Source organism: Herpailurus yagouaroundi, unplaced genomic scaffold (genome assembly GCF_014898765.1).
Source record: "Herpailurus yagouaroundi ecotype Mexico unplaced genomic scaffold, PumYag 166, whole genome shotgun sequence".
In the NCBI taxonomy this organism is placed as follows: domain Eukaryota; kingdom Metazoa; phylum Chordata; class Mammalia; order Carnivora; family Felidae; genus Herpailurus; species Herpailurus yagouaroundi.
In genome coordinates this window covers 29,721,878-29,749,119 of record NW_024412407.1, presented here as the reverse complement: position 1 = coordinate 29,749,119, position 27,242 = coordinate 29,721,878, and the positions used below count along the sequence as shown (strand labels likewise).

General features: G+C 37.3%; 2 protein-coding genes across 4 annotated transcripts in view; one reads left to right on the top strand and one right to left on the bottom strand.

Moving 5' to 3' along the window:
- The window catches only part of PLCZ1 (phospholipase C zeta 1), a 45,814-nt gene extending 45,683 nt beyond the window's left edge, over positions 1-131 (bottom strand). For 2 of the 3 annotated variants that reach the window (XM_040488774.1, XM_040488776.1), the window contains exon 1: positions 45-131. The gene's annotated coding sequence lies outside the window, so the exon portion shown is untranslated. The remainder of the gene's footprint in view (positions 1-44) is intronic. The other variant, XM_040488775.1, reaches the window with a different exon arrangement.
- Positions 132-173: 42 nt separating this feature from the next.
- The window catches only part of CAPZA3 (capping actin protein of muscle Z-line subunit alpha 3), a 45,489-nt gene continuing 18,420 nt past the window's right edge, over positions 174-27,242 (top strand). The window contains exon 1 of the mRNA XM_040488773.1: positions 174-1,237. Coding sequence (XP_040344707.1) covers positions 325-1,224 — 900 coding nt within the window. The 5' untranslated portion in view covers positions 174-324 and the 3' untranslated portion in view covers positions 1,225-1,237. The remainder of the gene's footprint in view (positions 1,238-27,242) is intronic.

Here is a 27,242-nt window from a genome sequence, read left to right as displayed (position 1 = left end):
GGCTGTTGGGGAGGCTAAGTTTTTAAAATCTTCAAAATACATACAGCTGAATGGCTGGGTACCACGCTGTCAGGTGACCGTCATGTTTTTCTTTTGGCCTGAACACCCATGGTGACATCATCAAAGGTTCCACACTTCATAGAGAAAGGTTCTTTATGACTTCATCAGGAGACTCAGCTTGCAAGACAACCTGTTTTCATGATTAGCCATAGTAATCTTAAGCTTGAATGTTTAACACCTTGATGGGAAAGGTGTCTCATGGAATGTTTTCTCATCCTTTGAACACTCTTTATTTCAGAAGCTTTGCTTCTGCTGCAACCAAGCATGTCACTTAGCGTTCTGAGTAGGAAAGAGAAAGAAAGAGTAATTCGCAGACTGTTGATACAGGCTCCTCCAGGGGAATTTGTAAATGCCTTTGATGATCTCTGTCTGCTTATCCGTGATGAAAAACTTATGCACCATCAAGGTGAGTGTGCAGGCCACCAACACTGCCAGAAATATTGTGTACCACTCTCTATCGATGGAAATCCAGTACTCTTGTCTCACCACAACGTAATGGGTGACTACCGATTTTTTGACTATCAAAGCAAACTTTCTTTCAAATTCGACCTGCTTCAAAACCAGTTAAAAGACATCCAAAGTCATGGTATCATTCGGAATGAGACAGAATACCTGAGAAATGTTGTTCTGTGTGCCTTAAAACTGTACGTGAGTGATCACTACCCAAAAGGAAATTGCAACGTGCTGAGAAAAACCGTGAAAAATAAGGAGTTCTTGATAGCGTGCATTGAGGACCACAGCTATGAAACAAGAGACTGCTGGAATGGCCTTTGGAAATCTAAATGGATTTTCCAAATCAATCCATTTCTAACCCAAGTAACAGGAAGAATTTTTGTGCAAGCTCACTTCTTCAAGGCTGTCAACCTTCATATTGAAATCTCCAAGGACCTGAAAGAAAGCTTGGAAATAGTTAACCAAGCTCAACTGGCTTTAAGTTTTGCGAGGCTTGTGGAAGAGCAAGAGAATATATTTCAAGTTGCAGTCTTAGAAGAATTACAGGAGTTATCGAACGAAGCCCTGAGAAAAATTCTACGAAGAGATCTTCCAGTGACCCGCACTCTTATTGACTGGCAAAGGATACTCTCTGACTTGAATTTGGTGATGTATCCTAAATTAGGTTATGTCATTTATTCAAGAAGTGTGTTATGCAACTGGATAATCTAAAGGATTGCTCCTGGTAATTGTCTCAGCCTGATTTAGTGGTATTTCCGGGAGGGGTGTTGGTATTTTCCTAAAGTTAAGAAGCCACTAGAGATGCCTATCATTTGACAAATGTAAGCTTAAATTAAGGAAAAGTGTAACAAATACTTTTACTCAGGGAATATTAACCAATAAGGCAAGAAAAGAGTGATGTAAGTGTGCTTCATGGTAGCAACCATCATAAAGCCAGAGATGCCTATTAGAACCTAAAACAGCTTGAAACAATGTGGCACCCAGAAGTATTACAAAGGTGGCCAGGGTTAAGGATGTGTGTAGTGTGTGTGTGTGTGTGTGTGTGTGTGTGTGTGTGTGTGTTTGGAAATGACCTTTGATTTTCTTAGTAACTAGAGAATTATACAAAAAAAAGTCACTCTGCAAGTGATAATTCACATAATTCCGTTCAGTCATACCCAACCCAGACAGCAGATTTCAGTAAGTGACATAAGTATTGGATATTCCATGAAAACAACAGATATCAAAAATCTACCTCAGATGAAGAACTAGAGGTAACCTTAGAGCCCCTGACCTCCAAGAATTGGGATTATTCAAATCCCCAGGCTTTTCTTTTCTTTTTTAATGTTTATTTTTTAAAGACAGAGACAGAGACAGAGCATGAATGAGGGAGGGGCAGAGAGAGAGGGAAACACATAATCCGAGGCAGACTCCAGGATCTGTGCTGTCAGCACAGAGCCCAACGTGGGACTCAGACTCATGGACTGAGAGATCATGACCTGAGCTGAAGTCGGATGCTTAACGGACTGAGCTACCCAGGTGCCCCAAATCCCCGGGCTTTTCTGATAACTAAGATGGTCTTTGAAAAATCAACTGGAAAAGCTAGAAAACTTGGGAAAAAATCAACTGGAAAAGCCTGACCTCTCAAGCTTACATAGTTGAATTCTTGTGAAGTCATCACTGTAGGCATTTATAAGTGCTTACTTCATGCCAGGCCCTGTGCTCAACGACTGGCACACAACTTTTCATGATTCAGCTGGCACTATTAGTAATTCCATTTTATGAGAGAAGAATCTAAGATTTTGAGTTGTTTAATTCATCCTGGCACATAGTAAGTGACAGGTGTGTCTGGCTCTGCTCTTATCCTCTAGGGTATGACCACTCTCCCTGGAGGCCTGTTTCATTAAGAGCTGTACACTCTAGGGGGCGCCTGGGTGGCGCAGTCGGTTAAGCTTCCGACTTCAGCCAGGTCACGATCTCGCGGTCCGTGAGTTCGAGCCCCGCGTCGGGCTCTGGGCTGATGGCTCAGAGCCTGGAACCTGTTTCGGATTCTGTGTCTCCCTCTCTCTCTGCCCCTCCCCCATTCACGCTCTGTCTCTCTCTGTCCCAAAAATAAATAAACGTGGAAAAAAAAAAAAAAGAACTGTACACTCTATAATGATTTAGGCAAGCATTTCATCCAAAGGACACTTTCATAGGATCCGGACCACAAATTACCTATTCAGTCACCCTATTACTATTCCCAGCAAGGTGACTGACCACTTGCTTATGGTCTCAAAGAATTCCAAATCTAAAACTCTCTAATAAGATTGTAACAGAACAGTAGAGAGACCCCACCCCCTAATTCTGACTTACTGCTAAGCCAAATTCTCTGTATTTTGGATCCAAGCTGTTGAGAAAAGATCTCATTCTACATAAGAAGCATTGGAGCAGACAAGGTTAGAATTTCTAAATCTCAAACATTTCTACCTTAACTGGTGGTTCTTAGAGAATCTCAGGAGAATTACTTAGGGCATATCTTTAAAAATACAACTTCCCAGGGACGCCTGGGTGGCTCAGTCAGTTGAGCCTCCGACTTCGGCTCAGGTCATGATCTCACAGCTCCTGGGTTTGAGCACTGCACTGGGCTCTGGGCTGACAGCTCAGTGCCTAGAGCCCGCTTCAGATTCTGTGTCTCCCTCTCTCTCTGCCCCTCCCTGCTTACACTATGTCTCTCTCTCTCTCTCAAAAATAAATAAACCTTTTTTTAAAAAATTAAAAAAAATACATCTTCCCGGTATCCATCCTCAGATTTGATTTAGTAGGCTAAGAAATCTACATTTTAAACAATTTTCAGAGATGACTCTGTTGCAAGGGATCCCAGCACTACATTTTAAGAAATATCGGTCCAATCATAAATCCAAGCTTACGCTTTCTATTTACTCAATTAAAATCACTTCTTGTAAAGCTATTGCCAAATGAAAGCCATGTCTACTACTTCACCAGATTTGCTATGCACAGACCAAGGACAGGCCTTAATCGGTTATGTTAAAAAGTTAAGAAAAGCTTTTCTAAAGAAAAGCAGCCAAGACAATTGCTTCATTGCACTAAAACATACCCATCTGACAGATTATTTAACAAAAATTTGAATGGATATTATGGTTTTATATATGTAAGTGCTGATTTGCCAGAACATTCCATAATAGGACTTACTGGTTTATAGAACAATCACAGGAGCATTTAATTCCCACTGAAATGTGGCGTTTTTAAAATAATATTTATTGGTATTTCTGCATATAAAAAGTCACATGTACAAATCATAGAAAATGCTTCAGGTATAAAGCATTTTGGCCTATTTCCTCCCATCCAATTTTATGGACTTTTTTTACATATTAAGAATTATAACATATAAAAATTTTTATCCTGTTCTTTTTACATAGCCTCCTATATCATAAATATGGTCCCATGTCATTAAAATTCCTTGAGCACATAATTTTAATTATTTACATGATATTCATACAGTTCATGCACCTACTACAAGAAAACTACTTCTCTATTCATACATAATTTAAATATTTGGCATTTTATTTCTGTTATTAATTGGGTTATAGTGAGTATCTCTATGCATAAAGCTTTGCCCACATGGTGGATTATTTCCCATAAGATAAAGTCCCTAAAATTGCATATTGAAAACATAAGAACATATTCATGATTTTAATATATATTGCCAAATTGCTTTCCAGAAACACTTAACAATTTATAATCCCATCAATAACATAAGAGAATGTCTAGCTCACCACAGTAATCTTGGAAATATTAAATATCAAATGTTTTCTCTGATAGGCAACAAACTTTAAAAGAATATAAACAAAGAAAAAGGTGTTCACTAACTTATGCCATATTATACCAAAATCATTCCCACACTGATTTTATTTGGTAGTTATTTTCTTTGTTTGGATCTAGAATAGCCAGAAAAATCTACAACTAATCCTTTCTGTATCTTTATCATAGACAAAAACACACACATACACACACACACAACTACACTTAAACCTACTCTAGCAATATACATATATACACACATACCCAAGCATATACACACATATACAAAAAATGCTTCAGATCCTGAAGACTCATTGTACTGTTTTTTTTCAGTGTATTATTTTTTATATTCCAGTGTTTTCTCCTCCCCATCCCATTCCCAACTGGAATGTAAGCTCCATTAGACTGGAACCTTGTCTACTTAAGGATCTAGTCCATTACTGTCTGTCATTTGATACGTAATGAGTGAAAGAGTGAACAAATGAATAATGGTAACAAAGGTATGAAACATGCTAGGTTGAGTTGACCTTAAGATTTTGTAAACCATCAATACCTGCTGTCCTTTTAGGAACTATTTATTCCTTTGCAGATTCCCCCAGCTGATGTTGTGACCCTTCATTTGATTGCATTCTGAAGCTGCAATTGGCTACCTACTGCTCAGATGAAAAACCTTTGCTCTTTTCCCACTCCAAATGGACAGAGATTTCTTCTCCAACAAGTTTAAGAAAATCAAGTACTTTAAAAGTCATATTTTTCTTTCAATTTTACATAATCCTCTGTCAAAGATTTCTGTGCCCTTCCTCTTGGCGGGGCTGGTCCAGAGGGCTAGCCCAATGGCTATATCATATTCTACTCAAGCAGAGATTCAGGAGGAGCATAGATCCTTTAACCCACCCACTAGACTGAGTCCCTGATGTTCTGAGGACATGCCCTAGCCTCAGGATTGCCTTGAGACCAAAGCAGGCTTCAGCTTTCCTTTTCTGTTGGAATTTTGATCACAGTATACAAACCCCAACTACTCCTTTCTACTTATCAATAAGGTCTCCAATAATCAAATAGAGTTCCTACTAGACTCTGCATATTTATGAAGTTCACATAACTGATTACATTTTAGTAAATCAATATGAAAAGTACTTTCAGGTCACAGTCACTCAACCAGTTTTTTATTTATCTCACCTTCTCCTCAATCTCCTCATCAGGACACATCTCTTAGATTCTCACCCTTTTGCTTGGATAATTTCAGGAGCTTCTTAGTATATGGTACTATTGTTAAAGAATGGGTTCTCTGTCTACTGCTTCCTATATTCTAGTGAAATCTATCTCAATTCCACATCAGTCACTAGTCTCTCCTGATAAGCAGTCAATTTAGTCTTTTCTATTGATTGACCCCAATAGCCTTCTTCATGATGTGTTTCGAATTTTTCTACTCTACTTAAGCTCTGCTTCCTCATCAGTCCCTCATTTAGTAGATGACGCAGTCTCTTTACCAAGAAGACATATGCTTTCAAAAAGAGCTTCTACAGCTTCTTCTCTCTACACTTAAAAATATATTTATTTTCTCTCCTGCCAAATAGTCTCCAAAGAAGCGTATGTTCCTTTTTAAGACTAACTCTTCCTCCTGTTCACTTGATCCTAAGTCCTTGATATTTTGTCATCCACGCTCTTGATTGTTCAGTTACCCTTTTTGGTTCTTAGTTCCTCACTAGCCCCATCCATCTTGGCTCCTCTCCTCCACCAGCAAGTGTATACAGTTCCAACTAGCCTAAAAAATTTCCCCTATAAATGTCTCAGGTCCTTTCACCATGAAACTTTTCAAAGGATTATCCTATTCTTGCTTTTTCTTCTGTATCCTTACCACTTATTATTTTCTTAAAGGAATGGATTTAATTAAGAGACTGCTATGTTCTAGGCATTCTACCAGCAATTTCATCTGCCTCATTGATTCCTTATAAGAATTTGACAACCGGGAATTATTTTTTACAGCTTAGGAAACTAAGAATATTCGTAAGTAGCCTTGCCAAATTGACACAGCTGGTAAGGGACAGAACTGGGATTCCAAATCAGGTCTGTCACACTTGAAAACTCCTGTTCTGTATACCACATCATGCTGCCTTAACTCTGCAACCTCTGGCTGCCAGTGTAATAATATAATAAAAATCCATTCTCAAAAGTTTTCAATATCATAATTGTTGATTCCAATTGCCTTTTGTCAGTTATTGTCATGAGAAGATGACTACTTCTTCATCCTGGAAAACCTTTAATTCCTCAGTTATAATTGCATTTTAGTCTCCCCTTCTTCTAATTCGTTTCATTTCTCCTCCTCCACCGAACCTCAGACTCAAACACAAATATTCTCCAAACCTTAGTTTTCCATCCTCTTCTTTTTTACCTTATCACCTTCAGTCACCAAAGTCTTCAGCAACCACCCCATTCTTCAAAATATTCACCACAATATTCATCAGGTACAACAGAACTGGAGAAAATAATCCATGGCTTATTACTAAATAGCTCTTCAAAACTATTTTCAATACCATTTGCATATTTTTCTCTTCCCTCTTGGCTTCCAAACTTGTTGCTTTTTTTTTTTTTCCGCTAAGCACCGTATTTATTGTAAGATACAACATTGATTGACCACACTCTACCAGAAGAGCTTTGCATAAACATATCTCCCAGTTTGACTTAGACCTCCAAGAATATTCTATCTTGGCACTGGTCCCTTTGTCCATACTCACTGCCCCTTCCCATCCAACTGCCACATCCATCCAACCCCAGTCCACCTACACTCTATAAATGAAAACAAGACATCTACTAAACAATCACACAGATGACTCTAATCAACTTGACTTTAGGCTTCTTTTCAGATATTATCTACTACAAATCCTACCTTTCAATGTTAAAGTAAACATTTCCAGAACGAAGCTGTTATTTTTACCTGCTCCTCTTTCCCTCAAATTACTTTCTTTTTTCTGCTCTTAGAAGCACTACCTTGCCATTAACTCAAGGCCAAAACTCAGACATCCTTAACTTCTTTCCTATTTTCTAAAATGTAACTAGTCATTGAATTTTTTTACTTATGTTCCTGCAAGTACTTTTCTTACTTATTCTCTCTCTCACCTTATCAATAATCTTTGTTACTTCTCACTTATCAAGATTTCTAATAAGTCTGCCTTCTTTTCTTTTTTTAATCTCCAATCTATTCTATGAAGTTCTGCCAAATTAATTTTCATAATCCTCAACTGATTACTCATTGATGTTATTCACAGTCTTGATCAAACACTTTTAAAAGATACTGATTGACTAGGGAGTAGATTTCACATTTTCTGGCTCAGTGTTCAAAGTTTCTCCGTGATCTGAGTGCCCCTTGCGCTTCCATAGACCTTATATGACTAAACTGGACTTAATCACTTCTTCCAAGAAGCCTAAGAGACACTTCACCAGAAGTGCTGTCTACATTTCTTAAATGTGAATGCATTTTATGTTTAATTCCGCACTGGTAATTGTCTACATTAGGTTGAATATTAGATGTGAGTGTTTGCCCTGTTTCTCTTAATAGGCCAAAGGAGAGATTTTGTTTCTTTCATGCACAATGTAATGAAAACCTATAAAACTTTGAATCAGAATATCTAAGTTCAAGTCTTGATTCTACCAATAACTACTCTTCTGACATTAAGAAAGGTTAAAATATATGACATCTTTGGTATGATTTTTTTTCCATTTGTTAAGTGAGGGTTGAATGCACATCTAGAATAATTTTTTACATATACTGTGTGAACAATACATGATTGGTGAATAAATAAATGTCCAAGAGAAGAAAGCTTCCAATAGTCTCTCAGGTTGGTCAGAACTTCACAACAAGCATTTCCCAAAGATAAGAGAAAGTTCTTGAGAGCATCAATCCAAACAAATTCTCCACCTTTTAGGAATTGTAATTTACAAATGTCTCTGAGTTGGAAGTACAGCTTTGCATTTTAAAGATCATAGTGTCTGGCACATGATAAGAATACAATTCCCACACTATATTGCCCTGACAATTCATTCTTGATGTTATATCACATGCCATGTAGATATAGATAGCTTAAGGAGGCTCCGGGGACAAGAATTTAATCAGTCTGTGCCCAAACAGAAATCATATGAAAAATACAAATTGGGTAGTTCAAAAAGACATAATGAAGGGATTATCCACAAAGATGAAGGAACACTGAGGAGAGTAAAATAACATTAAATCTGTTCACATATTTAGGTCAAGGTTAGGGAGTGGCCACCAGAACCTAGAGGGAGGAGTCAATATAATGGGACACCAGAAGAAGGGCCTCTGTGAAGGAGCACTGACAGCCTGAGGAGGCCCCTCAGAAAGAGAGAAAGGGCATAAGTGCTCTCCTTTTTTTTTTTTTTCTCCAGCTTCTGTCAGAGCTCCCCATTGGCAAAACTAGTCAAAGCCAGAGGGCAAGGGAGTCCATGTACATCAGCCTCCCATGGCCAGTAGTAGGATGGGGAAGGGGAGAAGGTAGATTTGGTGAGGCAAATGGAGGATACTATACACATTCATTCTGAATGTGATTTTTTTATTTATATATGAAATTTATTGTCAAATTGGTTTCCATACAACACCCAGTGCTCATCCCAAAAGGTGCCCTCCTCAATACCCATCACCCACCCTCTCCTCCCTCCCACCCCCCATCAACCCTCAGTTTGCTCTCAGTTCTCAACAGTCTCTTATGCTTTGGCTCTCTCCCACTCTAACCTCTTTTTTTTTTTTTTTCCCTCCACTCCCCCATGGGTTCCTGTTAAGTTTCTCAGGATCCACATAAGAGTGAAACCATATGGTATCTGTCTTTCTCTGTATGGCTTATTTCACTTAGCATCACACTCTCCAGTTCCATCCACGTTGCTACAAAAGGCCATATTTCATTTTTTCTCATTGCCACATAGTATTCCATAGTGTTCTGAATGTGATTTTTGACACCTTACAGGGCTTTTACTTTGGTAAGATGAACATCCAACATTTACTATTTCGTCCTTTTGTTCATTTGTTCATTTAGAAATGCCATTAGTTTAAATAAATAAATATATTTTATAGAGCTACATAAAAGATGTGTTTGCAAGGATTTCAAGTAAGTTTTCTGAATATTTTAGTCCATTTTAATGCCTTGAAAAGGACAACCTCTTCTAGGTTATAAATGCAACAGATTTTCTGAATTAACTTTATTGCATAAATATAATGCTTATCATACTGTTCTTATCTCCCTAGTCACTTTTTATTCTTCTTTTAGAATATGTAAAGTGCCCCTCACTTTACAAGCACCATGTTCATGTTCCAAACTCATACAAATAAAAAAAAATTTATTGTGTGAATAGGATTTACTAATTGGACAGATTTATTTTTTTTATTCCTTAGGAATGTGATCTGTGACCCTAATAGCATGCAAATGCAGCCCTCAGTTCAGAGACAGTCATAGCATGAGACTGAAGAAAGGGAAAATTCCATAAATATTATATGTGTTTTTACCAAAGATACCTGAACAATATCATAATGTTTCTTAATGAGTATTTTTCATGTTCATTTCAATGCTTTTTTTTTTTTATACCTCATTCTTGGATAAACAATCTTCAATTCAACAGCTCAAATTCTTATGGGTTGATAAGAAAATATAGGATTTATAAAATGTATAAAAATTTGTTTATAAAAAATAAAGGAAAATCAGGGCCCTTTTGCAAAACTATTATCATAGCATAACAAATCCCTAAAATTTAGAAAGATCTATAGTGTCTCTTTGGAATTATATTAGCTATGTCTACACTGGTAATCATATGTCAGACTGATTTATTCACGTTTCTAGAAGTCCTTGCAGAGTACCATGATCTCTAATGCCAAGACCTCAAGAAATACGAGAGGAAAATCTGGTGATAGTGGCTTTTTATAGTTACATGGTACCATTCAGTACATTTTGTTGGAACTAAATTGACTCCCAGCACACAACTATTTGCAGGGAATATGACTATGGAAAATTTGAGTTAACCTGCATTACCTGACTTAGCTTGGTCCAACATAAACTTGTAACCCACTTGCCAATATTCATAGTCCCACTGTATTGGTTTTACCCAAAATACCACACATCAAACTCTTCAAGACCTGATAAAAGAAACCAACCTTGCTGCTAACCACCCGTGCATGTATTTCAGTGTCCTCCTAAGGGACTGCATCCCAAAGAGACTCCTTTATGCTACTACAAATTTATTTTACTCCCTCCCAAAATTCTTTTACAAAATATTTGCAGTATGACTAACTCTGCTTTCCTTTTATCTTATTGCTCAATTCCTCCTTTTAAATTGATTTTCAAATCGGGGTGCCTGGGTGGCTCAGTCGGTTAAGCGTCCGACTTCAGCTCAGGTCACGATCTCACCGTCCCTGAGTTCGAGCCCCGCGTCGGGCTCTGGGCTGATGGCCCAGAGCCTGGAGCCTGCTTCCGATTCTGTGTCTCCCTCTCTCTCTGCTCCTCCCCCGTTCATGCTCTGTCTCTCTCTGTCTCAAAAATAAATAAACGTTAAAAAAAATTTTTTTAAATTGATTTTCAAAAAACAGTTCTTTATAAATGTACTGCATTAGGAAAAGGATTCTTATTTGCTTTGGTGATCCCATTACTGGGTCTGGAACATAAGCAGTGTTTAGTAGGCATTTGTTGAATATGTAAGTGAATGGTTAAATAGATAAAGACGTTAAAGAAACAAACTACACTCTACTACTCTTTCCTTTTCTTTCTTCTTTTGTTTCATTTTTTTCCTTTTGTTATTTACTTATTTTACTACTTTTTTTATTCAAGTATAATTAACGTACAGTGTTATATTAGCTTAGGTGTACAACATAATGATTCAACAATTCTATTACTGTTTCCTTTAAATAAATACTTTTTCCACTATAGATTTTAATTTCCAAAGCATTAAGAGGTGAATGTCAATTTGAGAATGCAAGCACAAAGGATGTCCTAAGGTTTAAAGAGAACTGTCGGGGTTTCCATGGAGAAACAAGTTTGAAAATGCTATATGTATATATATATATGTATATATATACGTATATATATGTATATATATACGTATATATGTATATATATACGTATATATATGTATATACACATATATATGTGTATATGTGTATATGTGTATATGTATATATGTGTATATGTGTATATGTGTATATGTACATATACACATATACATATATGTGTGTATATGTGTATATGTGTATATGTACATATACACATATACATATATATGTGTATATGTGTATATGTGTATATGTATATATATATATATATATACCCTGCTTGGGGTATCAATGTACATTAACATGTTAAAGGCTCTGAGATAATATGTCACTTAAAAAATATATTTAGTTGAGTGTTATCTGGAAATCATTGTGGTTCTTCCCTTTCCCCCTCACCAACCACATATAATCTGTCCACAAGGTCTTTGCATTTGACCTCCAAAAAATATCTGCCCACCTCCCTCCATCATTGCATCCATCACTTCAGTCCAGGGCACATCCCTTCTCAAAAGAACACTGCAATGTCCTTCTAACTGGTATCTCTGTTTCCACTCTTAGTTTCTTAAAACCATTCCAGCGAAAGAGCCAAAATGAACTTTAAAAAAAAAAAATGTTACCCTCTACTTATTCCTAAAGTATATCAATAGGTTTAATATTCTTAAAGTCTAATCTTCGTATATTAGCCTACATAGAGTCTCATAACCTCTGGCTCAAGCCTCACTTCCAGATCTTATCAACTGCCACTCACCTTTTCCATGACCACTCTTTTGTCCACTTAGGCTTCCTTCTATGCCTTTTGTATACCAAGCCCTCTCGTACATGAGGGGCCTTTATACTTAGATTCCCCTGCCTGAAAACATAGCTTTCAGCTCTTCTTAACACCAGCTTCTCTTCATCCTTCAAGCCTCAACCCAAATGCCATCTTCCTTCCTTCCCTCTGTCTTTTCTTTCTTTCTTTTTCTCTTTCTTTCTTTCTTTCTTTCTTTCTTTCTTTCTTTCTTTCTAGAGAGCACACAAGCAGGAAAGGGGCAGAGAGAAAGAAGGAGACAGAGAATCCCAAGCAGGCTCTTTGCTGTCAACATAGAGCCAGACAGACACAGGGCTCCATTTTGTGAACAGTGAGATCATGACCTGAGTGGATATCAAGAGTTAGATGCTTAACCGACTGAGCCACTCAAGTGCCCCTCTTTCTTCCTTTTTTTTTTTTTTTTTTTTTTTTTACTTGAAGTACAGTTGACACACAATGTTACATTAGGTTCAGGTATACAACATAGTGATTGGACAAAAGTCTACACACCATGCCATGCTCACAAGTGTAGCTGCCATCTGTCACCATACAGTGCTATCACAATATCGACCACATCACCAACTTTATTTCCTTTGTAGCACTCACCACCACTTTAGTTTTTGAAAATTCTGATTTTTCTATCCTGGATTACAAACCCTTGTCTCTCTTGCTTACTAGAATATCCTCAACATCTAAATAATGCCTGGCACATGATAGGGATTAAATATTGCTGAACCAAAATGTTTGTTCATGGGACCCTCTTTCAAGTAAAACTTATTAACGATGCACGAACACATTTTGGGAAAGTCAAGTTGCCATTTTATATAAGATATCCATGTATATCTTCAGGGAGTTAATATCTTCCACTCACATATAAGAGCTTTATAATTTTGATGTAAAAATGTAACACATATGCTCAAAACTCCATTACACCATACTAATATATTTTCATTAGCCATTATATGTTCTAATTTCTGCAAAGAATTTTCCTTTTCTTTGGGTATTTCCTTACAACTTATTCCATCCTTGTCTTGAAAAATTCATGATTAAGGCTTCTTCAAGCCCTTAGAAGCTTGGAAATAGTTTGAAGAGCTTCAGAGTTTTTTTTGGTTTCTTGGTTTTTGTTTTTGGCCTGAGAGACATAACCATCATGCAGCTTTATTTCTTCATTCATAGATTAGGAAACTGAAATGAGGCCCTAAGAATTTGTGTATTTTTTTCAAAATTATGCAACCTTAGTTAATGCTATAGTCCTGGTCTGGTTTATAGTCACATTTTATTTTATTTCCCCCATAATTCCTAAATCCAAAAGGTAAAGATTAGGGAGTATATACAAAAGACAGGATCCAGAGGGTCAGATTGAGCAGCACCTGACTTCAGACAGAGACAATGATTGGAAAGACCCACTCCCAACTCCATTGCAATGGAGCAGTCTGAGTGGTTGTACATGGTGACAAAGGTGGGTTTAGAGGACAATTTGAGTTCCCCTTTACCTTCTGATAACTGGAGGGACTTGTTCTAACAAAGAAAATCTTGGGGCACCTGGGTGACTCAGTCAGTTACACGTTCGACTCTCGATTTCAGCCCAGGTCATGATCTCACAGTTTGTGATTCAAACTCCACTTTGGGCTCTGTGCTGACAGTGCAAAGCCTGCTTGGGATTCTCTCTCTCCCTCTGTCTCTGCCCGTCCCCAGCCTGTGCTCACACTCTCTCAAAATAAATAAATAAAAGAAAGAAAGAAAGAAAGTCTTAACAGCTCCCTTGTCATTTATTTTGCTGATCTGCCTACAAGTGGATGGTATCCAAAAAGGAAATAATAAATAACTTCTTACTAAATCAAGTTAACACTAATGCTTATAACATTTAACGGATCTTTTAAAATCATCTTCAGGGGCGCCTCGGTGGCGCAGTCGGTTAAGCTTCCGACTTCAGCCAGGTCACGATCTCGCGGTCCGTGAGTTCGAGTCCCGCGTCAGGCTCTGGGCTGATGGCTCAGAGCCTGGAGCCTGTTTCCGATTCTGTGTCTCCCTCTCTCTCTGCCCCTCCCCCGTTCATGCTCTGTCTCTCTCTGTCCCAAAAATAAATAAAAAACGTTGAAAAAAAATAAAAAAAAAATCATCTTCATGTGGCTGATGAATGGTAAAATTACACAGGTCTTGAGCAGGAAGCTATAAAGGAGAGAAGTAAATCTTACCCCTCTTCTGATAATACACACACAGTTTGACACAAGATGCTTCTTAAGTGAACTGGAAGAAGACAGCCATCCTAATAGAAAAATGGGCAAAGTACATAAACAGGTAATTTATAGAGTAGGAAATCCAAAATGCCCATGAAAAAAGCATATAGGTAATCAAAAAAATGCAAATTAGACAATCACTAGTTTCACATTACACATATTTAAAAAGGCAAAAGTCAGAAGCTGGTTTAAGTGAATTATGGTAAAGATGTGCATTTGTGTATGTGTGCACGTGTGCGTGCACAGGTGTGTCTGTACGTGAGTGTATGTGTGCGTGTGTGTAGGAATTTCCATACAATACTGGTGGGAAGTCAAACAAAAGCTGCTGTTGTCAAGTGCAATCTGACACAATTTAACCAAATTAAACACATGCATATCCTATGACGTAGCAACTCCTGGGTGCACTTCCTTCCAAAATTCTCACGTTGGTCTGGAAGGAAACACGGACAAGGATGTCCACTGCAGTGCTGTTTGTGGTGACGGGAAGTTCACAGCAATTTAGAAGTTCACCACCGATTAATTAAAAAGGAAAGGTGGTGGCCTCACACCATGGAGGGCCGTGGCCAACTGGAAGTAATGGAAGACAGGTGCACATGACAGTATGAGTGGATGTTAAAAACACTCTTCTGGATAACAAAGAGTAAGACACAGTGTGATTCACATCACAATAACAAATGCAGAAATTAAAAATAGATGCTCACAAATAATACACATTTTTCAAGAAAACACTTAAAAAACATAACCCACATGGACTGTATTAGAATGATTTCCTATGCAGGACCGGTAAAAAGAAATGGGGAATAAAATAAGTAGATAACATGAGTACATAAAAAGCCAAAAGAAAAGAAGCAAGAAAACAAATGAAAAAATAATAAGCAAACACAAAATAAACCACTGAAAGCACAAACAGAGGGATGTAAGGAGAAAATAAACAGAAGTAAAAACAGTTTCACTTATTCAGAAGCAACATGAACCTAAAGCCTCCAAAAATGAAGTGAAATTTCCCTCCTGCAATTTCCACTCCCCTCCCCCAACTCCTAGGGGGTTAGAAGGCACCACACTTCATTTCCAGCCCATGTAATTGTGAAAAACGAGGAGTGGTAAGAGGCTGAGAAATGAGCAAGGCTGTATGCTGAACCAGGACAGCAATGCCAGCTATGTGTCTGGCGTTCAATTCCTCATGGTAAGCACAGACTGAAATTGGGAAAGAACTCCATCTCTGGTTTTGCCTGGGGGTGATTAAAAGGTGAGTTTGGCTTGTAGCTGTCACTGGTACTGAGACATTGTTCAGAAGAGAGCAAAAGAGGCCAGGACTTGTACAGGGCGTAGGGTTCCAGCTGGGAAATCGGAAAGTCAGAGTATTTCTTACCAGGTCAGAGGATTATGAAAGCCTGACCATAAAGATACAGCATGGCTTTCCTGTGACTTGCACAAAATTGTAGCAATTTTCTGTTTAATAAAACTGCTTTACAGAGTACATAAATTACCTGCTTTTCCAGTTTCGCGCATTCTGATCCTCAATGTGATTCATCCCTATCTTGTTGCCTCACCTAGTTTCCCAATGGTGAAGACAATTTGCAGAAAGAAGTTGCTGAACTATTCATTTTTAAATTTTTTACTTATTATAGTTCAATGAGTATGTCAGAAAAAGCAAAACCATAAAGATAAAATCCATTTATCTTTAAGCAGAGTGTTGCATTCAGAGGAATTTAGCTGTAAAATTATTAGTGATATTTTTCTGGGAAATGACAGTATAACAGAAAATGAGTTGACACTTTTCAAATAGGTATTGGAGACGCTTTGGTGCCCTTGCCAGATAATCACACGTATTCTCAGGATGCCCTGGAGTTTCTGGCAAAGGAACAGACAGTGCAAGACTTGACATTAGACAGCCCATTTACATCTACCCCAAGATATGTGATTCTGGGGAATGCAGTGCATTTCTACCGTTAATATTGTAGCACTAGAAAATATTATAGGCATCCCTATAGCCAAACACAAAAATATGTACAATAACATTTTAAGCATATTACTAAAATACGACTCTTACATGCTGAAGCCAAAAGGTGTTTGAAATGACTATAGTTGAGAAAATATCTTACGGACTCAGGAGAACACAAGAGATTCCCTTCCAACCCATCTGACATGGCCATCCATCTAAATCCAGAGTTAAAAATGTATGTATGCTATCCATCAAATAAAACTAGTCCCCTCTTCTGCATTCCTACGCCTTCTCCTGGGAAAGTGACCATGGAGAAGTTTCACATGATGCCAACAGTAAACTCTTTTCAAAGGTCTACAGAACATGAGAATATCTAAATCAAGATAAATTTATCTACCATTGGTGACACAAAACATAAACCATTGTTTGTAATGTTTTATAACATCAGATTTATGACAGACAGAATTTACTTTTCATCAATGTATTCTATAGGTCATTGTTCTGAAAACACTGCTGTACCAGGAACTGTAGAATTTGAAAGGTAACATGAGTGATGATTCCTGTTCTCCAAAAGCTTGATGATGCAATGCTAAGGAAACAGGAAGAATTATATGTCATATAATTAGTGTCCTTATAAAGAGTGATAGTTATTAGTATTTAATGATGATACATCAGACTTTCAACCATTCAGAGATGATCATTCTAACAGAGCATGTTATTGAGAAATTAGTATCTTTGCTCTTTACTCCTACAGACCCAAACAATAAAAAGAATGAAAAAGTAGTATTTTTAATGAGACCAGAATTTTGAATTCTGGAATCCCTTGGCCTAGAATTAATAGTTTTTTTTCTGATTCAGATGCAGAGAAAGTGAATTAAGTTGGCTTATCCCCAAGTGGCAGGAGATGACAGGTTTTGTGTTTTGAAGGTAGAGACAAGTGAGGCTAACTGAAAGTCTGGCAGAAATACACTATTTCTAACACATGGCAAGAAGTGTCAGGAACACGGATAGGACTGCTTATGCAACCAGAGGAATTAGTCCCAGCCCCAACTATGTGATTGAAATTGGACATTCTACCTTTCTTGCATTTAGGTGTCCTGAATCCATGCCTATCCAGTTCATGAAAATAAACTAAGGTCCAGTTTACAAGAAATGTGAATTTTAAAAGACCCTTCCACTGACTTATTCTGTGATCTCCTAGACAGCTTATTTTCTATTTTTCAGTCTATTTTTTTTTTTATAAAAACAAGAATATTCCTTCATTCGGTTATATTTGTATTCCTTCATGCCAAACCCCATGTTAGGCACTAGGAGCACAAGAAAAAAGTAGGCCACTTTTCCTGTTTCTGAGTAGGTCTTAGCCAAGTCAAAGTTACTGGCATATAAAGAACTAAGTACATAACAAGCAGAATCATAAATGATGCACTGGGAGAGAACAGAGAGTAGCAAACTTTCCCTGGGAAAGTTAGGGAAGACTTGTATAGTGGATGCTGTCACTACTCCAACCAGGGCACACTCCTCCCCCCTACCATCAGGACTAGACCCAGACCGATGCCAGGAGACCCTAGCCCCTTGCACTAATTCAGGACAACTCTGCATCATTGTACACAAACAGGCTGTGAGCGAGATTTGCTTTGAGGAACCCTGGTTCCAACCAAAACTGCTTTCCTCGTCTGCTCCCCACAGGAGCTGATTCCAAAAGGACTTTCCAGTAAACATTCTGCAAGAAAATCTCTGTCTCAATTTGCTTTCTAGAGACCTCATGAAGGTTTGGCAAAGGAATTGAGACTCAAAGTTTTACCGAGGGTTTGCTAAACAAAGGTGGTGACAAAATTGGTTTTACCTAAGCCCTGTGGTCCTAGAAAATAAAGATGGTTAATCCTCCCAACCTTTTGTTTTCCAAAAACCTCCACCCTGTTGTGCTCCAGGAAAGGGCTTACTGCAAAGAACCACCTTTTCAACCTGACTTGGAAGACGCTCTTTCTCCGGACTCCCAGAAGACTCTTGCATGACTCCCTTGTTCACATATGACAATGCCAGACACCAACCCTCAGCATTCTTTTTTTTTTGCCTCATAAATGATCAGCTAAACCACTTGTCCCCCCAGAACTGGATTGACAAAGAGATAAACTTTCCTTGTTCACTTGACTGATTCCTTCTTATTACAAAAACCCAACCTGTAAAATTATTCCACTTATAACTTCCCTATTCTGCTCTATAAAATATAAGACAAAGCCACTCTACCAACACACTGATCCTCAGATCTGGGGTGCTCTTCCTTTGTAATATTCTAAACAAAATCAATCTTCCTACACATTCTGAGATTTTTGCCTTCGGCAGTGAAATGAATGCAGGCACAAGAAACATGATGAACAAAGGCACTAAGTACGAAAGGACCTGGTATTGTCCAAGAGACACTGGAAATTTGATGTGGCAGGAATGTAGACTTGTGGTTGGGACCAGAGTGGATGACAATCAGCTAGGGTAGACTGAAGCGCCTGGCATGTTAAACCTGGCATTTGATCCTTACTATGGGGAAACTCCAAAGGCCTTTTTACAGTCCTTTTTGGAAGTAAAGAGTTTTGGCCACCAGCCAGGGGAGAATAGGTCCTTCAATGGACAAAAAGGTTTTAAAAGTTGTCATCAAGAGAACAAGGTCTTCAGCTCACAAATCTTTAAAATCCTCAAAAGCATTTTGGAAAACTGTATATCTACCTGTAGATTTATGTATAAGATGCACTTGAGATTTTTCATTAAAAGTTTAAACAGTTACTTGTAATTTCAAGTATGTTGTAAATAGTGACATTTTGGAATGAAATATTCATATCAAGTTTTAAAAAGTATCCAGAAGAATCTAAATAGTCTAGATTTATCTAAAAACTAAGTGAACAAGCATTTTGCTAATTTTATATAGTTCCTTTATCTTCTTGAACTTGTGCATTTTATTTCACCAACACATTTCAAAGTAATGTAATGTATTTTTATGCTAGAAAGGCTTTTACTGGAAGTCTTTTACATTAGAAGTTATAATACATCTTTGTTACAAAAATATGTATATATTTTTTCCTGTGGCCATAGAGTCTAAAAGTTTTTATTTTTCTTCTATAAGAAATTATTCAAAAACATAAATATATTATAAATGAATGATTTATTATTAAAGATAAAAAAAAGAATTTATTGGAAAGTCACCTCATAATGATATGGATCAAGCTCATTTATTTCTAATTAGTTTACATATGTACGAATGACAATTATTGCTAGAAGAGAGAGGGTTCAGCATAAAATCTATTTTTATTTCATGGATATAAGCTACGAACAAACAATCAGATAAGTAAGTGGATAGGAATCAAAAGATTTTTTTATAACAATGAACAATATCACTCTGTTCTTTAAATTCTTATGAATTTCTGGAACACCTAGTTGGCTCAGTCGGTTAAACGTCTGACTTTGGCTCAGGTCATGATCTCATGGTTCATGCGTTCAAGCCCCGCATTGGGCTCTGTGCTGACAGCTCAGAGCCAAGAGCTTGCTTCAGATTCTGTGTCTGTCTCCCTCTCCCTCTGCTCCTCTCCCATTCATGCTCTCTCTCAAAAATAAATAAAAACACTAAAAAATTTTTTCTTTAATTCTTCCAAATTTTATAGCAAAATCGCGTGGTAATCTATTATTAAAAAATATTTGAACACTGTATCAATTCATAACTTGTTAGGTAGCCCTGCTGTTGTATTAAAAGCAAAGAATTAGAAACCAACTTATTTACAAAGGCTTTATTATAGGCACTGACACTCTCAGTTTCTTGGAGGAGCACAAAGGCTTTACCCAGATTCATTCAAAGACTAGCCTTATGTGTACCTCTTTCACTTGAAGGTATTTTATTAATCCAATGTACTCAGACAGGGAGGAGGAAATAAAATATTAAATTCAATATATCTTTGTTAATGCAACAATCTTTTTTGACAGTATGGTTTTATCTTATCAAAGCCTGGGAGCTGCAGAGTTAACTCATTTACTTTGTGGAAAACGTCCAGCATACAACCTAATTAGCAAAACAAACCCACATGATCCAACCAATCAACCAGATCAGCAAAAAATCAAACTTCAGGTTTTCACTTCCAATAAAAGTATTATCACATATTTTTAGAAATATAAAAATTCTGTGAAGTTAATTAGAAATCAGACTTATAGATTACTAAAAGTAGTCATTAAGACTAAATGTTTTCATATCTAATGTAATTTATCCATATTCTAATAAGTTGAAAACATGATAATATGACATAAATTTCTTAATTTGCAAGCCCATTATGTGTAAACTTATGAGTTATTTATGAAGTGAAGAGTATGCTATAAGGCATAGTATTCCTTTGGTAAATGTGTACATTTGGTGTCTAATTAAATAAAAACTCTATATAAAATACAATCAATCCAGAATAAAAATTCCCTATGTATTTCATGAAAGAAATGTTATGTACTGCTAAAAATTACTTAGTCCAAAAATATTTTATAGACAAAAAAGATTAGCCTGACAAATGAGAATAAATATTTTATGAAAAGAATTGAGAAAATAAGTTTAACTATATTAGTAAATGATTAACTCCAGTCTAAAAGAAATCATATGTGGGGGCGCCTGGGTGGCTCAGTTGGTTGAGTATCCAACTTCAGCTCAGGTCATGATCTCAAGGTTCGTGGGTTCAAGTCCCGTGTCGGGCTCTGTGCTGACAGCTCAGAGCCTGGAGCCTGCTTTGGATTCTGTGTCTCCCTCTCTGTGCCCTTTGCCTGCTCACATACCATCTGTCTGTCTGTCTCTCTCTCTGTCTCTCTCTCTCAAAAGTAAATAAACATCAAAAAAAATTAACAAAAAAATAAAAACATATAAAATGCACATTTACAGTTTTAATCCAGTATCTTAAAATTTTTGATAATGTCTAAATAATTTCCAGTTACACGTAAAAGAATCAACAATCCAATTTTTAATCCTTTAGTTCTTCATTATTGAGCTAATGGCCTGGCTTGAGGATGACTATTGAAAATAGGGAGTGCCTGGGTGGCTCAGTCAATTGAGCATCCAACTCTTAATTTCAGCTCAGGTCATGATCTCACTATTCACGGGTTTGAGCCCCACATCCGGCTCCACATTGATATTGTGGAGCCTGCTTGGGATTCTCTTTCTCTCCTCTCTCTGTCTGTCCCTCATGCTCTCTCCTTGTCTCTCTCTCTCAAAATAAATAAACTTTAAAAAATCTAGTTGGAAAGAATCGGTTAACTTTAAATGACAAACCTTGTTCTCAAGACACTCTTTTTCAAGAACAATTCAGTTTCCCACACCACTCAAGGCAATAGAAAAAGCAAAGTCACTTCCTTTATCCCACCCTGCAATGTACCTGAATTTAGAACATGACAACACAACCAACCTTCAAATGTCCTTTTGCTTAGAGCCCTGGAATCTTTTACACCTTGGGAAAATGTACCATAGTAAGATTTGGGTGAAGGCTATGTCTTTGTTTCACAGAATGGGGGTATAACTGTTAGGAAAAGAAAGGTGGTGAGAGAAAAATCTACCTGGATATGCAGGAAGGTTCTTCTCAGATAGGTTTTAAGAAAAATATATATGGAATTTGAGGATCTAGAAAATAATTCCCTTAACTGTCTTTGCAAACTCCCAAAGTACTCATAGTGCCGTTGGAAGACTGTCATCAGAAGGCTCTAGAAATAGAAAGCAAATCATGAGAAAATGAACAAAAGCATGAGATATCTGGCAGAGTGTTTATGTCTTACTCTATGTCACAAAAAGATTTTGCATACTTGCTTCTCTGTAATATTTCCATTAAAGAATAGAAGAAGTCCATTTCTTTCTGCCCCAGACAAAAAAAGAAAAAATTTGTAATTAAGGGTCATTACTCGCAATCATTTCAGATATGAAATAAGAGGGTCACCTTGCTCCCAGCTGAACAGTGACCAATCTGTACCACTGAGTTTGCCTCTCTTTTTTTTTAGGTTTTTATTTATTTATTTTCCAGAGAGAGAGAGAGAGAGCCCAAGGGTGGGGGAGGGACAGAGAAAGAGGGAGAGAGAGAATCCCAAGAAGGCTCTGCACTGTCAGCACAGAACCTGATGCGAGGCTTGAACTCATGAACCGAGAGATCATGATCCTAGCCAAAGTCAGACACTTAACCGACTGGGCCATCCAGGTTGCCTGAATTTGCCTCTTAAGACAAGGATAGGATGGGGTGGGCAGTAGAAGTGGGGTGGCACCCCCCCCCCGGGGGGGGGGGGCCCCAACAGGGGGAACATCTTCACTATTCAATCATTTGAAATAGCTCCAAGAAAGTAAACTTTCCCATTGTACAGCTAAAAACCACTACAAGCAATATCAGCTTATTATATAACACTTTTGATAGGAAAATTAAAGGAACTTTATTAAAAAAAACTCTTTAGGCTGATATCTGCTTCCTAGACCTCTGGATATTTCACGTAGTGCCACATGAAGGAAAGAATTCATTTAGGACCTACTAAGTAGGAGTCCCTCTTTGACTAACAATTTATCTCAATGAGGTGATACATAATGTTATATTTTTTAATTTTTTTTTTACATTTATTTATTTTTGAGAGACAGAGTGAGACAAAGTGAGAGTGGGGGAGGGGCAGAGAGATAGGGAGTCACAGAATTGGAAGCAGGCTCCAGGCTCTGAGCTGTCAGCACAGAGCCCAATGCGGGACTTGAACCCACAGACTGTGAGACCTGAGCCAAAGTCGGATGCTCAACCTATTGAGCCACTCAGGTGCCCAATAATGTTATATTTTTTAAATTGTAATATATACAAAACATATAAATAAAAAAGAAAAGGGTATTAATTTTTAGACCTACTTTGAATTTTTTAAACCTAAAAATTGAAGAAAAAGAAAGAAGGTAAGTCTCTCTAAAGAAAGTCTAGTAGGAAACTGCTTGAGTGCTTTAATTTCCATTTTAAAAATTAATCTTGCAACATTTTATACAAAATCTTATAATTGGTTCCACAGTTAATTAAAATTTCATTAGTGAGCAGATATGAAAAGCACAGCTTATTTGAAGTATTTATTATTCCTTCTTGGATTGTTAATGAGTTAAACCCTCAAGTGCATCTGTATTAAAGTCACCTTCCTGCTCATCTATCTACATTCTCAGAAAGTAATATGTGAAAACCAAGAGGGCTTCATATATTTGGTGCTATTATTTTTCCTGCCTAACTTGAGGATGTAAATTTATTCCATGGTACTTTCTGAAAAATTAACTACTGTTTCAGCTATCATAGTCTTTTCCAGTCCAGTTATTTTAATAATTAAGATTCTATTTGAAGTTCATTTTCATTTCAGCATATTATAATTTTTGTCAACATTTTTTTTCTCCATTAAAAGGTTGGTTTGGAGTCACGTCAACAATATTAACTGTCCTAATCTGTATACTCTTCACGAAATAAGATGCTATTTCATTCTCTGGAGTTTGGTTTGTATTTCATAATCTATTTAAAACAGATTTAAAATCACTGCTACAAATGTCATGTGATTTTGAAGACACTTGGGATATTTCTTAATTGCAAATGTCCTACTATGAAATTGATTAAATTATCTGTGAAGTAAAATGGAGACATACAGATGGTAGTAATAGTGAATATTATTAATATCTACTTCTATATTCGGAAAAGCATGAAAGCCTTCCTTAAGGGTTTAAAATATTTCCTATTATGAAAATTTCTCATTTAATTTATTACAAGCCAATTAAAGAAAACTATTATAACTATGAAAATTAGAGCAGACTAATTACTGTAAATATACATTTTTCTCTTGCTGTAGCAAGGCGAATTTTTCCCACCTGAAGTGGGAATAAGATGTTTTCATGAGGGGCGTGAAATTTTGGGAATTCTCCTATCTTTCTACAACAAATAGCTATGTAGGCATCAAATCCTAAATTCATTTAGAGACAAATACAAAGATCAGAAAAGGGAAGGCTCTATATTAGAATGAACCACCTGAAGTTACTGATATTTGACCACCGTGGAGGCACAGAATTGGCAATTTCATAAACTTCAGCCTATAAAGTCAATGTTTATTTATTTATTTTGAGAGACACAGAGAATGAGCAGGGGAGGGGCAGAGAGACAGGAAGAGAGAGAAAAGCCCAAGCAGGCTCCACACTGTCAGCACAGAGCCCCATGTGGGGCTGGAACTCACGAACTGTGAGATCATGACCTGAGCCTCTTGATGTTCATTTTTAATCCGATTTTCTGTGGTTTTAGACTATGTTCTCCATAAAGAAGTTCTGTGGCAGTGTCTACATTGTTACGCAAGAAGAGTGACAGGTGCTAATGCCATGTGGACAGGAAACTTTGTAGTTCTTTGTCATTGATTCAACCAGACAAGCTCTGTTTTTTTATCTTTTTTTATATAATGGAGTTCCCAGTAAACATTGTTTATAAAGAAAGAGACCCACATTTCTAAAAAAATTAAAAAAATTAAAAAATCACAGATAAACTCCAGTATTACAAAACAAGAGAGTGAAATGAGAGTATCATAAAAATACGGAGGTGATCTCATCCAACACCCTCAACTTTAAAGGACACTGAGGTCCTGAGAGAGTAAGGGTTTTCCCAAGGACCACAGTGCTAGTCAATGGTAAACACACTACAGACCCAACTTATTTCAATTCAAGTCCAGTGTTCTCTTCAATATAGCATTTGACAATATTACTGCCTTATAATTATAACCCAACCCTTTCATTTTCTAGGCTGTATCTCTCTAGTTCCCTCATCTATGCTTTGTGACCTATGCTCTCCAGATACTCCCTCACCCTCATTTCTTCTGACATTCCAACTTGTCAAGTTTCCTACTAATGAAAGTTAGCCACGTACCAGAGCATAAGCTGATTTTGACCAATGCCAAGTACAGTGGGACCACGCCCCATTTGTTCCAGGCACCGCAGTTATATTTTTAGTCTAGCATTTCATTAGTCACTTTATGCTGGAAACCAAAGTGTCAGATGTTACTTTCCAGACCATCCCAAGTTTCTGCCACTTTAAGAATTAAAGAGGCAAAGACTATGAAATGTCACCTCAGAGCCCAGAAAAGAAAACCATAATGAGGGTGAAATGGAGCATCCTGGGTGAGAAATGGACTGTATCATCATAACAAAGCTCTGTAGGAAGTCCTAGTTATCCTGCAGTAAAGCACAGTCAATTCGTGCAGCTTGAAAGATAGAAATAGCACCACTTTTTTAAAGGAAGGAAAAAAAAAAAAGCCCTGTTGTTTAGTACTGGTGATCCTGCGTCTTTATGGGAAAAAAAAAAGTACAATCTTCAACTAAGTGAACTAGTCTCAGAATGGGGGGGAAACAGTTATAAAGTCCATTTTAAAGTCTGTGGGATATAGAGATGGGAAAAAAGCTCTGACTACCCAAACTCACCTTTTGTGTGAATACATATTTTGTAAGGCCTAATGTCAAGATTTTAAATGTAAATCAAGGCTGGATCTGCCTTGTGTATTCTAAAGCACAAAATACTAATGACTTTGCATGGGACCATGCAGCTACTACAGAAAATTGAAGTTAGAATGTATCCAAATTTCTCTCTCTTTTCAGCTCAGGGTCATGATCCCAGAGTCAGGGATCAAGCCCTACACCACATCAGGCTCTGCACGGAGCATGGAGCCTGCTTAAAATTCTCTGTCTTCCCCTCTGTCCCTCTGTCCCCCTCTCACTCTCTCTCTCTCAAAAAATGAATAAACTTAAAAAAAAAAAAAAGAATGTATCCAAATTTAAAATGAAACATAGAGCATCCACAAGAAGTGTCCAAGCAAGTAAATTTGCTCTCACAAAGGTACAAGGTTATTTTAAGACCTGAAGAACCTTGGGGCACCTGGTTGGCTCAGTCAGTTGAGCGTCCGGCTTCGGCTCAGGTCATGATCTCAGGTTTGTGAGTTCGAGCCCCGCATCAGGCTGTGTGCTGACAGCTCAGAGCCTGGAGCCTGCTTCAGATTCTGTGTCTCCCTCTCTCTCCGCTCCTTCCCCCACTCATACTCTCTACCTCTCTCTTTCTCAAAAATAAATAAACAGTAAAAAGTTAAAAAAAAAAAAAAACCTGAAGAACCTAAACAATTTATCAATAAAGCTGAGGCACACTTACCAATGTACAGCACAGTATACTTCAAAAAGGAATTGAAATCACATTTCCCCCTGTGATTTGATAGTGTGATGATATGTCTTTTAAATTTTAACTATGTCAGTTTTTATCGCCAATTTGTGTGAAATTGTTACAATAACAAACCTTTTTTTTCTTCACCACCAAAAACGCCAGTGCCATTTGGATGAATATGCTTGCCTATCCCATTAATTGATATATTAAAACCTCACAGATACTTGTATCAGTTGCCACTTTTCTGTTTTCCTTTTCTTAAATCCTTACCATATATTTTTAAATATGTCACTTTAGGACATTGTCATAACTCTTCTTTGTCAAAAAGTTTCTTTGATGGGGGCGCCTGGGTGGCGCAGTCGGTTAAGCGTCCAACTTCAGCCAGGTCACGATCTCGCGGTCCGTGAGTTCGAGCCCCGCGTCGGGCTCTGGGCTGATAGCTCAGAGCCTGGACCCTGTTTCTGATTCTGTGTCTCCCTCTCTCTCTGCCCCTCCCCCGTTCATGCTCTGTCTCTCTCTGTCCCAAAAAAATAAATAAACGTTAAAAAAAATTTTTTTTTAAAAAATAAAAAAAAAAAAGTTTCTTTGATGAAGAAAATAATCTAGTTATTTTCCTGTAGGTTAACATCAGAATTTTTGCCAAGTTCCCCCCTAAAAATATATTCAATTTTTTTTTAATGTTTATTTATTTTCAGAGAGAGAGCACTTGTGCACAAGCAGGGGAGGGGCAGAGAGAAAGGGAGAAAGAGAATCCCAAGCAGGCTCTGCTCTGACATGGGGCTTGATC